The sequence below is a fragment of the Ogataea parapolymorpha genome, chromosome IV (genome assembly GCF_000187245.1).
Source record: "Ogataea parapolymorpha DL-1 chromosome IV, whole genome shotgun sequence".
NCBI classification, from domain to species: domain Eukaryota; kingdom Fungi; phylum Ascomycota; class Pichiomycetes; order Pichiales; family Pichiaceae; genus Ogataea; species Ogataea parapolymorpha.
In genome coordinates this window covers 815,249-827,984 of record NC_027863.1, presented here as the reverse complement: position 1 = coordinate 827,984, position 12,736 = coordinate 815,249, and the positions used below count along the sequence as shown (strand labels likewise).

At 47.0% G+C, this 12,736-nt stretch overlaps 2 protein-coding genes across 2 annotated transcripts; both read right to left on the bottom strand.

The window, feature by feature from the left end:
• HPODL_03489 (uncharacterized protein) lies at nucleotides 1-570 on the bottom strand (the record flags this gene model as incomplete). Its single annotated transcript, XM_014079806.1, has 1 exon — nucleotides 1-570. The coding sequence occupies one exon, from the start codon at nucleotides 568-570 to the stop codon at nucleotides 1-3; it is 570 nt and encodes a 189-aa protein (XP_013935281.1).
• A 31-nt stretch (nucleotides 571-601) lies between these two features.
• On the bottom strand, nucleotides 602-12,660 carry HPODL_03488 (Dynein heavy chain, cytoplasmic, cytosolic; the record flags this gene model as incomplete). Its single annotated transcript, XM_014079805.1, has 2 exons — nucleotides 602-12,465; nucleotides 12,498-12,660. The coding sequence occupies 2 exons, from the start codon at nucleotides 12,658-12,660 to the stop codon at nucleotides 602-604; spliced, it is 12,027 nt and encodes a 4,008-aa protein (XP_013935280.1).
• Between the last annotated feature and the right edge of the window lie 76 nt (nucleotides 12,661-12,736).

Genomic DNA, 12,736 nt, shown 5'->3' with positions numbered 1-12,736 from the left:
CTATTTGCCAAATCGCTCGTAGAACCTCTCGCGCTCGTGCTTGAGGTCCAAAGAGTACTGGAAGTTTTTCTCGTGGCTCTCTGTGTCCTCTGGTGTTTTAAAATGCTTGGTGAATAGCCGGTCGCATGTCTGGCGGATAGCATCCATTTCCTCTATTTTATCCATGTACTCGTAGTCAAACGTGACAAACGCTTCTTTCTGTATCCGCTGGCACTCCCGCACCATTTTCCATAGAGGAACGCACTCAGAGCTCCACACGTTGCGTGCTTTGTCGCATTGGAGGAATTTTTCAAAAAGTTCGGCACAATTGATCGATATTGCCTCCGAAACAGGATACTCCCGCTTGTACATCTCTACCCGATACGCCTCCTTGATCGATTGTTGCTGGACACGGTCGTACTTGGGGTCTGTTTGGTCTTTTGATTCAGAGCCGATTTCTCGACCGTCAGTCTGTTTGGCCAACAGCTGCTTGAGCTGCCGGTCGCTTATCGTCGACTCCTTCGAATCAACATACTTCTGCAGCTCTTCGGGTAATTTGTCGTCCGTCGTCTCGGACTTTCTAAACCACATTTACCCCACAATAATAATAAAATTAATTAAATTATTTCAATTTTAATATCTCAGCTTTGGCTCTTGAAGCTTGTTTTTCTTCCACGATCCTCTCAACCTCTGCGTTTAGTCCCAGCCAGCTGATAGGCTCAATTTCTGGAAGAGAGTTGATCCACGAAATACAGTCGTCAATGCTATCCGACTCCGGGAGATAGATGGAAGATCCGTCAACGGCAATGCTCTGCGAATCCAGGACGTTGGAGTTGAAAAGAAGAGCCGAAATGTCGATAATGACTTCGAGGTCCTCCTTATCGGTGACTTTTCCTCCAAAAACAACACGACCGAGCAAATTCGAAAGCATGTCCCAAGAAACACCCTTGGAAATTATTTGGTCCAACACATGTTTGGCCGATGACAAATCGCTCTGCGTAAATTCGTAACGCTCCTTGAACCCAACAGGCACAAAACGCAGCCTTTCTCTTAGAATACCATAAAACCATGCGAGCAAAACGTACAATCTCGCGTGGTCTGGATGTTGAGCTTTTCCAAGGTTCAGAATGCCGTTGGGTCTGATGAGAGTTTCTTGAAGAACCGTTCGTATTCCAGGATTGCTCTCCAAAATAACCTGCTTGCACATTTTGACTATCGTTGTGGCGATGTGCGAGTCTGTCTGGCAGGTCATGAACAGGCGGAACTCGCTGTGAATTTCTGCTTCGAACAGCTTCGGAATAATCTCGACAAAGTCAGGAGCCATGTGCACATTTTCAATCAGTAACCAGCTGCCTTTTTTCAGCGCAGCAACAAAAAGTCTACGCGCAACTTCAACTCCCTCGCTGGAGCCCATAGAGTAGGACTCGACGCGTTGCTGAGCGGCCAGCGCTAGGGAGTAAACGGTAGAGCTTGCATCGAATCCGCCAGAAGTACGCAAAATGAAATACTTGTGCGACTCGAGCAGTTGCGAAATGTCGTATTCGCCAGAATGCTCAAAGTCGCCAACATATTCCTTCATTAGGTTCTCGAAAATAGCACGGTCTTCTTGCAGCAGCGAGCCGGAAAGTGTTGAGTATGCCTCTTTGCCGAAAGCTTTCACCATTTCGGAAACAGGTCGACCTTTGCTCTGCGTCAGCATCTTCTTGAAGATCACAACCAGATCCATGGAAGCAAATTGGTAGACTCTGTTAAGTTTGCAGAGACGGTCAAGCAGAAGTTGTATGTTGCAGAAAGCTTCACCAAGACTCAGATACTTGTCCCTCACCTGTTTCACCTGGTCCAGGATTTCTGAAGACTGCGACAGTTTGGTCTTGATGGTGGCAGCCTCATGTTTGATCGACTCAAGCTTCTTAACTAGCTCGTCGTTTTCCAAAATGCTCACACGAGTGTCACTCAGGCTCAACAGGAGATCGTTTTCCAGGTTGTATAGCGATTCCTTATATTCCCCGTTGAGCTTGGAAAGCTCGACAAGCTGTTGTTCGAGCGATGGCTGCTCGCTATTAAGAGTCATATTCAGCGCCTGGTTCACTAGAGAGCTGCTGGTGAAGGTATAATTCAGAACGTTCATCCGTGCTTCCAAATATGGCGGAATTCGAGCAGACGCGTCTTTAGTGTGCACAAATAGCTGGAATTTAGGAGAAAGGTCGATCTCCCTCGATCCAAGCTTGACGAGACTGCGGCCGCCGGAGGTTTCGACGTCTCTGGCAATCACACGGCTGACAATCGGGTCGTAATGTTCACCATCCCGAATGAGTATAGAGCCTCCAAATCTTATGCAATTTTCCAGAAGCTTCACATACCCGTCGTCCAAAAAGCTCGTGACCACAATATCCTGGTACTGTTTTTCCATAAAGTCAATCATCAATCCCGATGGATCAATAAGGAACGCAAATCTTCTGTCTGCAGACATCATCATGGTGTTTTCTATGAAAAGTTCGTCGTTTGGAAGACCATTCGTTTGCCAAGTAAACTCTTGGTCGGGTTTCAAACTCGACGCGCGGTAATTAAACGTGCTGTCGAATGGAATGGCATATTTTGCGAGCTCGGTCTTCCAAAGCTCCAAATATTCACGCCGTTCAAGCTCGTTATAGCGTCCCAGGTATGACATGTAGGCCGCTCCAAGAAGGGTATTGCCAACAAGACACTCTCTCTGGCCCTGGAACGCCACAACACTTGCTTCCCATCTGACTTTCTCCTCTCGCAAACTCTCCAGAAGTAAGGTGCTGCGTTCAACCTTGGTTTCCACGTCCTGCATCTCGGCCTTGATTTTTTCACTTTCACGAATAGTCTCGCTGTACTTTTCCTTGTAGACTTCTATGCTCTCCTGCAAGTCGTTGATCATTCCATCGATTGCAATCAATTTCGCCTTGGTATCAATAAGTTCGTTTTCCAGGGCCCGCACTTCGTTTCTCAAAGGCTGAACTTTCTCAACAACAGAAGCATATCTAAGCTGAGCTTCCACCCAAAGTAAAAGCGGTCCACAAGCTTTGCTGGCCCGGTTAACTGCTTCAAAATTGTACCCGGGTCTTGAAATAAATTCGCGTTCCATAAAGTCTGCCAACTCCTTCGTAAGATGCACTTCGCTGTCAAACCCGACAATGCTTGCAATGAAGTCGTCTCTTCTAATTATGAGCTGGACATCCCGCCACGTATTCACGTCGTATCCCAAAAGAATACACACCGACTCAAGGGTCATCTTCACTGCCTCAGGAGGATTGTTCATCGAACGCAGCTCTGTAAGATGCTGTTTCTTGATGTTCTTGACTCCCTTTTGTGCCTCTAAAATCAAAGGCTCCACATTTTTCAGATCCTCAAGAACAACATTCCGCCGGTCGCTAATAATGCGCTCCTGCTCTGTAAACCTCTTGTGGATCTCAATAGACGCTTCCTGTTTGCGTTCTGCCTCATTCTGATCGGTGATCATTTTGTCGAGCATTTCCCTTGCCTCCTTGTTCTTGTTGTCCAGCTGAAGCTTCTTAACAGACAAACTCTCGCTCAACTTCTTGACTTCCAAGAATGTTTCTCTAAGCCTGTCCAGACCAACATTTATGTGCGACTGGTGCTCTTGAAGCTCTGTTTCTTTCTGTTTAAAAGAGCTGATGAAATTGTTCACCAGACTGAAAAATTCATTAGGAGTAGGGCTCCTGTTTCTGAATCCACCGTGTATAGACACCAAAACATTCACGACGGCATCACGCAACCCATCCACACCCACTCCAGGAGGGGCATGGTACTGCGAATTATTAATCGGCAGAACAGCCAGTAATCCCTTGGCCACTGTCTCCAGAGACTCGGCTGTCCAGTCACCCATCCAGCTAATCACACATCTATTGAACAATGCAGGAGACGAAATGAGAGGCGGAGCATTAGACGAGTAGGGATCCGTAATTGTAAAAACCACATGGAAGTTTTTGGCCACCTGTTCTGTGAACCAGGTGTACAGCTCCGCGTCAGAGTCCAAAAATAGGCCCTGTTCTTGAGACTTCTGTGAACAAAGAGTCATCAGCGTGTTGTAATCTTCTCCTTCAAATAATCCAGGAACCTCGGCATTGGCAAGAAGAGTGTTCATTCTTTCCAGGAACGCTGTCTCCAGAATAGCAGACTCGTCGATAATGAAACACAACTTGTCGCCTTCGGCTGCTCGGCGAAGGAGTTCCCGCAAGGTCGCATCAAATTCCGCCAAAGTGTATTTCCTGGAAACACTCAGCTGGTGGATTGAAAGTCCGTTAATCCACGCGACAAACTTGGTAAGTGTAGTCTTTCCGCTGCCACTTGGCCCCACAAGAATCATGTGGCCTTGTGGATTTTTCAGGACCCGATCTATGCGCAGCACATGGTCTAATAGGTCCGGGTAGAGCACGAGAGAAACATTTGTCTCTTCCTCGCTAAACACCTTCAAACGCTGCTCAAGGAACGCACCCAGCTCTTTTTCGGAAACAGGGCTGTAATCATACGACAGCCAACCTGAATACAGAATCGGCATCTCTAGTGCACTTTCTGTGTCCGTATACGGGAAATTTTTGGTCAGTGTCGACTTGATCATCTCATAGGTCCAGATTCTCTCCTCCTGGGTGATTAAACGATCAGAGAATAGTCTCAGTGCTTCATGGGCCCAGATGCGAAGAAGGCCTTCCAAAGAAAGCTGGGTAGAAGACCTCACGGCCTCGTAAATACCACGAACCCAACGGGTCAGCTCTCTTGGGGAGTAGATGTAGTGTGCTCTGTCCGTAAAATGCGCTTTGGACGAAGTGTAGACCTGGATCATCGAATCGGTCAGAGATTGCACGTATCCTCGGAGGTCAGGAACACACTTGAGCAACGCTTTGTTGAAGGTGGAATAAATTTGGTTCAATGACTGAGTGCCAGGATAGTCCACCATGATCACAGAACAATGTCTCAGGAATCTGCCGTTCAAAACGTTTCTTCCGGGGTCTGTGGGCGGATTGCAGGCTCCGACAAGTTGTATGTTTCCCAAACTGACCCAAGCCCCGTCCTTTTTCCTCCAGAATCCGTTTTTTTCCACCAGCTGCCGCAAAAACGATATTGTTGTCTGCGAGCCATATTCATCAAACGCAGGAAGGTTGATTTCGTCGCAGAATAAAACCACCCACTTTTCGGCCACGGCAGGAACAAGTTTGAGCCCTGTTGGGCCTGTTTGATAGACACAGTGCTGCTCCAGTGCTTTAACAACCAAGTCTGGCGTGGTGTCCTTGGAGAAGTTCACGCCAACAAATATGTACTGGTGTGACTTCCTGAGCGCAGACATCAACGTCATGGTCTTTCCGGAACCGGGAGGACCGCAGAGAATCACAGTTTCGTGTTTTCGCACTAGTGAGAAAATAAGGTTTTCATGGACGCTGGTGTCCAGCGTTGGAATGACGATGTCTGGCCTTGTGATCATATGAGGTTCTAGGTCGCTTTCTTCGATGTCACAGGGTGACCAAGTGTAATCAACCATTGAGATGTCGGAGTAGAGCATGTCTGGTATGCTGAACTGAGCTAGCCCAGGTAAGGTCTGCACGTAGCTGCAGAACTTCTCCCTGTTCTCTAATGACAAGTCCCCGGCAAAGGACCATATCAACGAATGCAGAGCGGAACGGGCAACATATGGAATAAGGTTATCTTGGACAACGGCAGCTTGCACGGCCAGCTTCTCGAGTCTTTGTGACATCAAGCCGAAAAAAGTGTCAATCATGCTCAAACCTCGGTCCATCACATGCGCATACTTCTTCGTCTCCAGCCATACCTGCTGGAGCACAGATGCTGGAAGCAGTTCCTGCAAGTGATTGGCAAACCTCTGTTTAATGTCGTCCACTGAGCCAGCCCGAAAGTTCCCGGCCATATCTTCGTTTTCGAGTGACTGATTGCGGAACGAGCACATGAGATTGGCATAATAGTCTTCAAAGCCGAAAAGCATATTCCCAAACGAAACGATACCACACCGACTGACCGTGGCTGGAGTGGCAAAGTTCAGATTTTCGACCTCAAACACAATCCTCACGTTGTCTGGCAAAGGAATCCGCTCTCCGCTAGGCAGAGTTAAAATCTTGTTGTCGTCGAGAACACTGTTGAGGTTTTCGACCCATTGAGGGTCGACGTCACCATCAAAAACGATCCAGATGTTCTTGGATTTCTCGCGACGCAAATTCAGCTCCACGCGCCGCAAAAGTGTGGTGAAGACACCGTCAGTCCATTCTCTTGTCGCATAGTCCAAAGAACCATACAACGGCTCTTTTCCCAGCACCTTGGGATCAATGGTATACACGGAGTTCTCCACCCCCGTCAACCGCTTCATGGCTTCCAAAAGACACTCGAAAAGCATGGTCTTGCCGCTTCCGGCATCTCCAACCATCATGAACCCATGATGCGACCGCTGTATCTCAAAAACTTGTAGAGCTTTCTTCAGCCATGACGAGGATGCTGCAAGTCCTCTCTCGGCAGCAATCTCCTTCAAATGCGGAACGAGCTCGTCAGCTGCTGTCTCCAAGCCTTTATCACACCCAAATATGCCGATATGCGCAGAAAAAAATGGCTCGTCCTGAACAAGGAGCTTGGGTAGAGTGACTGTGTTCAAGCTGTGTACAACTATTCTGCTCTCCATTTCGGAATCGACGGACTGCTCCCTGAGCGCTCTGCGGAACCCGCCGCATCTTGCCAATGTGCTTTTCAGGGCACGCAATCCAAAATCATAGTGAGGCTGGTTTGAACAGCTGGACGCCAATCTTCTGAAAAAGTCCACCACTTGCTCGCCTAACCTCTTGGCAGAGCTGAAACCTTGAGATATCAGTATCACCTCGCAAATTACGCTCTGGTCTGGCTGCACAACGGCGAAAGTACGGTATTTGGTCTTCAAGTTGTCTGGAAGAGCAGATCTGCCGGCATAGTTTGGGTTGCTGGTGATAAAAACGCCAGATCCTGCCGCTACTTGAAACTTCTTGCCCAGAACCTCTATGTTCATGCCGTTATCAGCTCCTAAAGCGGTCTCGATCTTTTCGATCTGCGTGGAAATGGCAGAAAGCATCTTCCGGTCCAGTCTATTGAACTCATCGAAACAACACCACGAGCCTACACGACAGACACCAATCAGGATCCTGCTGACACTGTGGAAATCAAACGTCTCATCACAACAGAAAACCAGTACCATCATTCCCAAGTTTTGTCCCAATGCTTTAATGGACTCTGTTTTTCCCGTACCTGCAGGTCCAACGAGAGAGCCTCCTAATTTTTCGTTCAGTGCCTCGGTCATAGCAAGGTGACAGGTATCCATCAGCGGAGTGTATACAAGACGGGCAGGAGCACCAAGATACTCGAATCCATAGTGTGCGGCCCAGTTCCCTTGTTTCACCACCACAGACTCAAGGATGTTATCTGTCTCAATTAAGTAGTAACGCTGCTGTGACAGCCACTCGTAAGACTTCAAGCTCTGATCCTTCTGCAGTGCCAAAATATCCCGTTGGTGCACAAGCTCAATAATTAGATTTTCGTACCTTCTTCGCTGCAGGGACGACAAATCTTGCAGAATTAGCTCTGCAAAGATTGAAAGCACCTTGCTGTATTTTTCCACACACATGCTATGGTCGGCAGTGGATTCCACCAGTTGCGTCCAAAACACCTGAAGCGACAGAATCAAAATCTGGTTCGGGTATTTGTCGATCCATTGAACAAGACTTTCTTTCAGGTCTTCTGAATCCCAAACGGTGAATAGCTGTTTTAACGAGCGTTGCAACAAATGAGCTAAGGTCCGTTTAGTTTCCATTTCCAGTTCACGTAGCCAGTCTGTGAGAGATTGATGAGTCACCAGGGACACCGGTGAATTCAAAGTGACTTTTTCTCCTTCCGGGGAAATAATCCCTTCGATTTTGGATACGTCCGGATTGTAAAGCGTTCCCGCTATTCCAATGAACATTTTTTGCAAATAAGTTGAAACCAGGGGAATGTTGGTTGAGTTTCCGACAATCTCAAGCAGCTCCTCATTACCAATAAAATAAAATCGAGGAAAAATGTCCCTTTGCTTTTCCAAATACCCTATCAAGGATTTTTTGATTTTCTCCAAAGTTTCAGAAATCTTGGTCAGAATCTGCTTGACGTTCGGGATGTTGCTCACCTCAGCCACCAACACTGATTTGTATACTTTCTTCATTAGCGAGTGGAATTCAGAAGACGTATTATAAAATCTGTTTGACTCCAATGGTAGCAGCTTTCTTATTTCATCGTTCTTCTCAAACACACCAGACAAATATATCCATTGACGCTGAACGTCAATCCACATATCCAATACAGATTGCACATCGGACAGCTTCTCCTCTAACTGGTTGATTGTCTTCTCAAATGCGGAATAGTACGGCGACATTTTCGTTGACCATAAGGTATTGAGATCCTCTGTAATGGTCTGAAACAAAACATCCCAGCCTTTGATGAGTCTGAACTCGTCATTGAACTGGAACAACTGGAAAGAAAGCTGATCCCAGTTTTTCTGAATATTATTGATGGATTTCTCCAAGCTCTTTTCTCCTTGGGCCTTGTGTATTGCTGATTTGAAGTATTTCTCATTTGCGGCAAGATCTAGGTCCAGGACGTGGCCTAGAGTCATATTGGCCGGTGGCTCTTTAAGAGTGTGATCTCTAAATATCTCAATCCAGTGACGGTCATTGATCGCATCAGACCGTAGCCCTCCAATAATCGGCAGGACCTTGATGTAACTCTTGAGTTTTGCTTGAAACTCTTCAAAAGCAGAGTACTGTCTTATGGTGGCTGGCTGTGCCCTAGAACGGGCTAGAATGTCCTCTAAGGTCTTCCGAAGAGATGAGATGGTAACAGAGGACCATTTTTGGGAGCGCAATTCTGTTAAAGAAACGTGTAGTTCGTTGATGATCGACCAGAACCTCCTCAGGTCCTCCACTTCTCCTAGAATCGATGATAAGTTATCTTTTATGAGCAATTGGAGATCGAGAACTTTAGATGCGTTCAAAAGCTTTGACCGTTCCTTCATCAGCCTCAGACAGGCATTTTCAAACCGGTTTAAGGACGAAAGAGCCACCTCTGGCTCAAGCTTCTTGCCCAGTGGCTTGTCATTACTCCACTGTTTGTTCAAAGAGTCAATGGACTCCTTGAGCATGCCGGCTTCTTTTTCCACTGTGCTGACAACGAGAGTCATATTGGATAGAATTAATTGGATTTTTGCATCTACCAAGGTGCTTAGTGCAAAAAAAGCTTTTTGGAGCTGCTCAAAATGAACCCAGTCCTGCCCGAACTTGACGCGGAAAAGGATCAACAGATGATTGCAAGAGTCTAGCGTCTGAATTTTGGTGGAACTCTCCTGAACATAATTCTTTGTCTGGTAGAGAAGGTCCACTAGAGCTATGACGGCTTTTGCGGAGCCGAAGTCCACTGGAGCTGTTTCAATAGCCCTCCGTTGGGCTTTAACTTCTTCAAGAGTGCAATTGATCTCTTTTGAGACTAGCTGTGTAAGGACGTCCAAAATATTGCGCTGCCAGGTGTTGTAGTAGGTGCTCACTTTCCACTGAGCCTGCTCGTACTCGAGTTTGATCGGCCCAAATCTAGTGAACGTCTCCACTGTGTCGAATGCTTCCTTGAGGTGTTTCACTTCAAGAAGCGCATCCCGCCATTGTGACAGATTGGTGCCAAGGGCTCTTTTCAAATCCTCAAGCTCAATGCCCCACAGCGATTGCAGTTGAAGCCATTTATCCACCAAATTTTTGGCCAAAACCATAACTTGTCCAAGCTCTTCAACGCATTCAAAATAGGGCCTTTGAAGTAGATTCTGAAGATTAGAGAACATCTTGGGGTGGTCGTCAATAGAGACTTCAAACTGGCCAGAGGTTAATCGGTGCTGGCTGGTAACAGTATTTAAGCATTTGTTGAGATCTGCAACGATTGACATCTCGGAAATTTCCAACGGAGGACGAACAGACAGCTTAAAGTCCTGCATAACTATTGTATGGATTTTATCTGGGATATCTCCCTCCATGCCACATAATCTTGCTCTCCAGATGGCTAGCTCAGATTTGCACCTATGAAAAAGAATATCCTCTACGGCGAGGTTCATGGCATTGGTAAACTCCTCAATATTCGTAAATCCTTGTAAGGCGAACTTGTTGACTTCTCGTTGCAACGTGTCGATGTTGCGACGGAACTCCTCCGCGGTATATCTGCAGGTCGTCAAATCATTGAGAGCTGTTTTAATCTGTTCTCTTGAAGACTCCAAGAACTCAAACTTTTGCAAAAGAGTCTGAATCTGAAACTGGAACTTCTCTGCTTCCTCGCATACTTTCACTTCATCAAGATTCGTTAAACCCGATTCAATTAACACTTGAGCATTTTCTAGCGCGATCCACTCAGACTGTGAAAGAAACGTAATGCCTCTAAAAATGGTGTTTAGGTATGGCTGTAGCAAAACCTTGAGCTCACCCAATTGATCGACCTGTTGCAAAATAGACTCAAGATTGATCACCGAATTGTTGAGACTAGTTGCAATGGGGTATATGGTCTCCAAAGTATGGGCAAGAGAAGCAACATTGCGGGGTATTTCAAAACCCATGATTTGCAGCAAGTTGACCTCCTTGAACAGTTCTGCATCAGCAGGTGACAAGTTGACCTTGACCGTAAATTCCTTGGACTCTGTGCGCTCTATCTTAAGTATATATCGTCTCACAGTCGTATCTTTAACATTTTGCTTGAAAGAGGACAGCCAATCGCGGTAGCACTTATCCAGGTCCAGTTTCTCCATAAGTAACTTCATTTCATTCTCGATTTTTGCACCTTCAGGATACTTTGCCCAGTCCTTTGTCAAAACCAGCTCCATACGCGTAATTAAAAACTCGATCTTGTATCTTGCTTGGCTGATCCAGGCGATCATGCTGCTGAAGCGCGGGATGTCTCGAAGCTGAAGCATTTTCTGTGTGCTTTTCTGTCGTTCAAACTCCTGCTGAAGCGAAACCAGGTCATCCTGAATCACCTGCAATAGTTCATGCTGGTGGTCAAATATAGAAGCTCTGATGTTGGGCCGTTTCAGCAAAAATGAGTACTGCTCAAATATCGTAAAGGTCTCGTTTGGAGCCGAGATGGCCTGAAGTGTTTGTCGGAGAAATTCGATCAGCTTGTCTTCAAGCGCATTCACTCTCTTCTGGTACGTCCTCTCTGCTTGTGTCCATGCTCTTTGGCCTTCTGTTCCTATGTCTAGAGGGTTGGCAGTCTCCACGGAACTATAAGCGTAGTCAAGCTCTTCCAGATACGCAGTCACCTTCGTGGCTTTAACCAGGTTTGAAACTATTTCTCTCAATTCTTCGTGCTGGGACCTGAACTCAGCAGCCTTCGAGACGGCTTTCTTCAGCTCATCTGGGACCACGATCCTCACAGCTATGAATTTGTCTGATCTCTTTCGAAGCAGTTCACGAGCCATCGTGGTGAAGTCTTTAATATGTTCATCGAGGTTTTTTAACAAATCGTCCACTTGATCGCTTATAAGCTTGAAGTCAGCATACGCTAGCTCCATTACTTTTGCATCGTGTAAAATGCCGGTCAATTTGAGCATGGTGTCCTCAACGATGGTCTGACAGAGCTCAATTGCTCGTTGGATCGGATACATGGTCACCCGGAGTTTACGCAGGTGCTCAAAGATGGAAGAAACAGCCTCGCCAATTTTGTCCAGCGATTGTGCGGATAAAAGATCGTTGATGGGGAGGTCCTTGAGCAGTTGGTTGTATTTAGCGGCCACATTTAGTGCGTCCTTGATTCCAGTGTCGGAAAACGTCACCGTGGCGTGGTATCTCTTTGCAGAGCGTAAAACGTCGAGCGTAAGCTGAATCTCGGGGCTTTTGAGCTGTTCCTGAATAGACAACAGCGCTGTCTCCTTAGAGGCCCAAAAATTCACTTCCGCAAGCGTGGGTCCGTCGGAGGGTTCATGGCTGAGTTGGGCCACGTTCTGGACTTGTTTGACCCAGTCGTTGACGATCGACTGCATCTCGTTCAGAATCTTGGAGTCTGTTTTGGTGTGTTCGTCGAGAATGTCGATGGAAAAAGCGGCGAGATGCTGGTTTTGCCGCACAGCACGTAAAATCGCCGGATGCGCGGTGGTGGCGAGGTTCGGGATCTGGATCGTCTGCTGCAGATGCTGGAAGGAAAGTGCGAGTTCGGAGATCTTTTTCTGTGTAGAAGCCACGGACTGCGAGGTGGCAAATGAAGTGAGAGCCGAAAAGTACGGCGAAATTCCAAACTGCAACAGCAACTCCAGATACTCAAAGTTCTGTCGCGGCGAAGACCTCAATGGAAGCTTGGCCACAAAGATCTGGTCTGTGCACGGCACGCTGTCAAGCAGCGGGCCCCTCTGTTTGAGAAATACCACGATGGAGGCCGAGTGGGCAAGATCCGCCAGCTTCTCTGTCTCCAGTCGCTCATATAAGTGTAATTCTAGAAGTTAGAGCGCGCAAAATGGTACTTACCGTGCATTCCTGTCTGGACAAGGAAAAGGGCACTTTCGCTGGGGTTTTCGATAAATTGGGCCAGCAGGAGATTGTAGTCTCCGTCCAGACTGGCCGTGCTAAGCAACGAGGCCGCCGACCGCTGAATATAGTCGAAAACGGTGGCGGGGAGAAGCAAAGACATATGCGGGAGAGTTTTGTTTATTTGTTGATCTGAGACGCGACTTCACCGCCACACAGTAAGTAAAAGTGCTACGCCA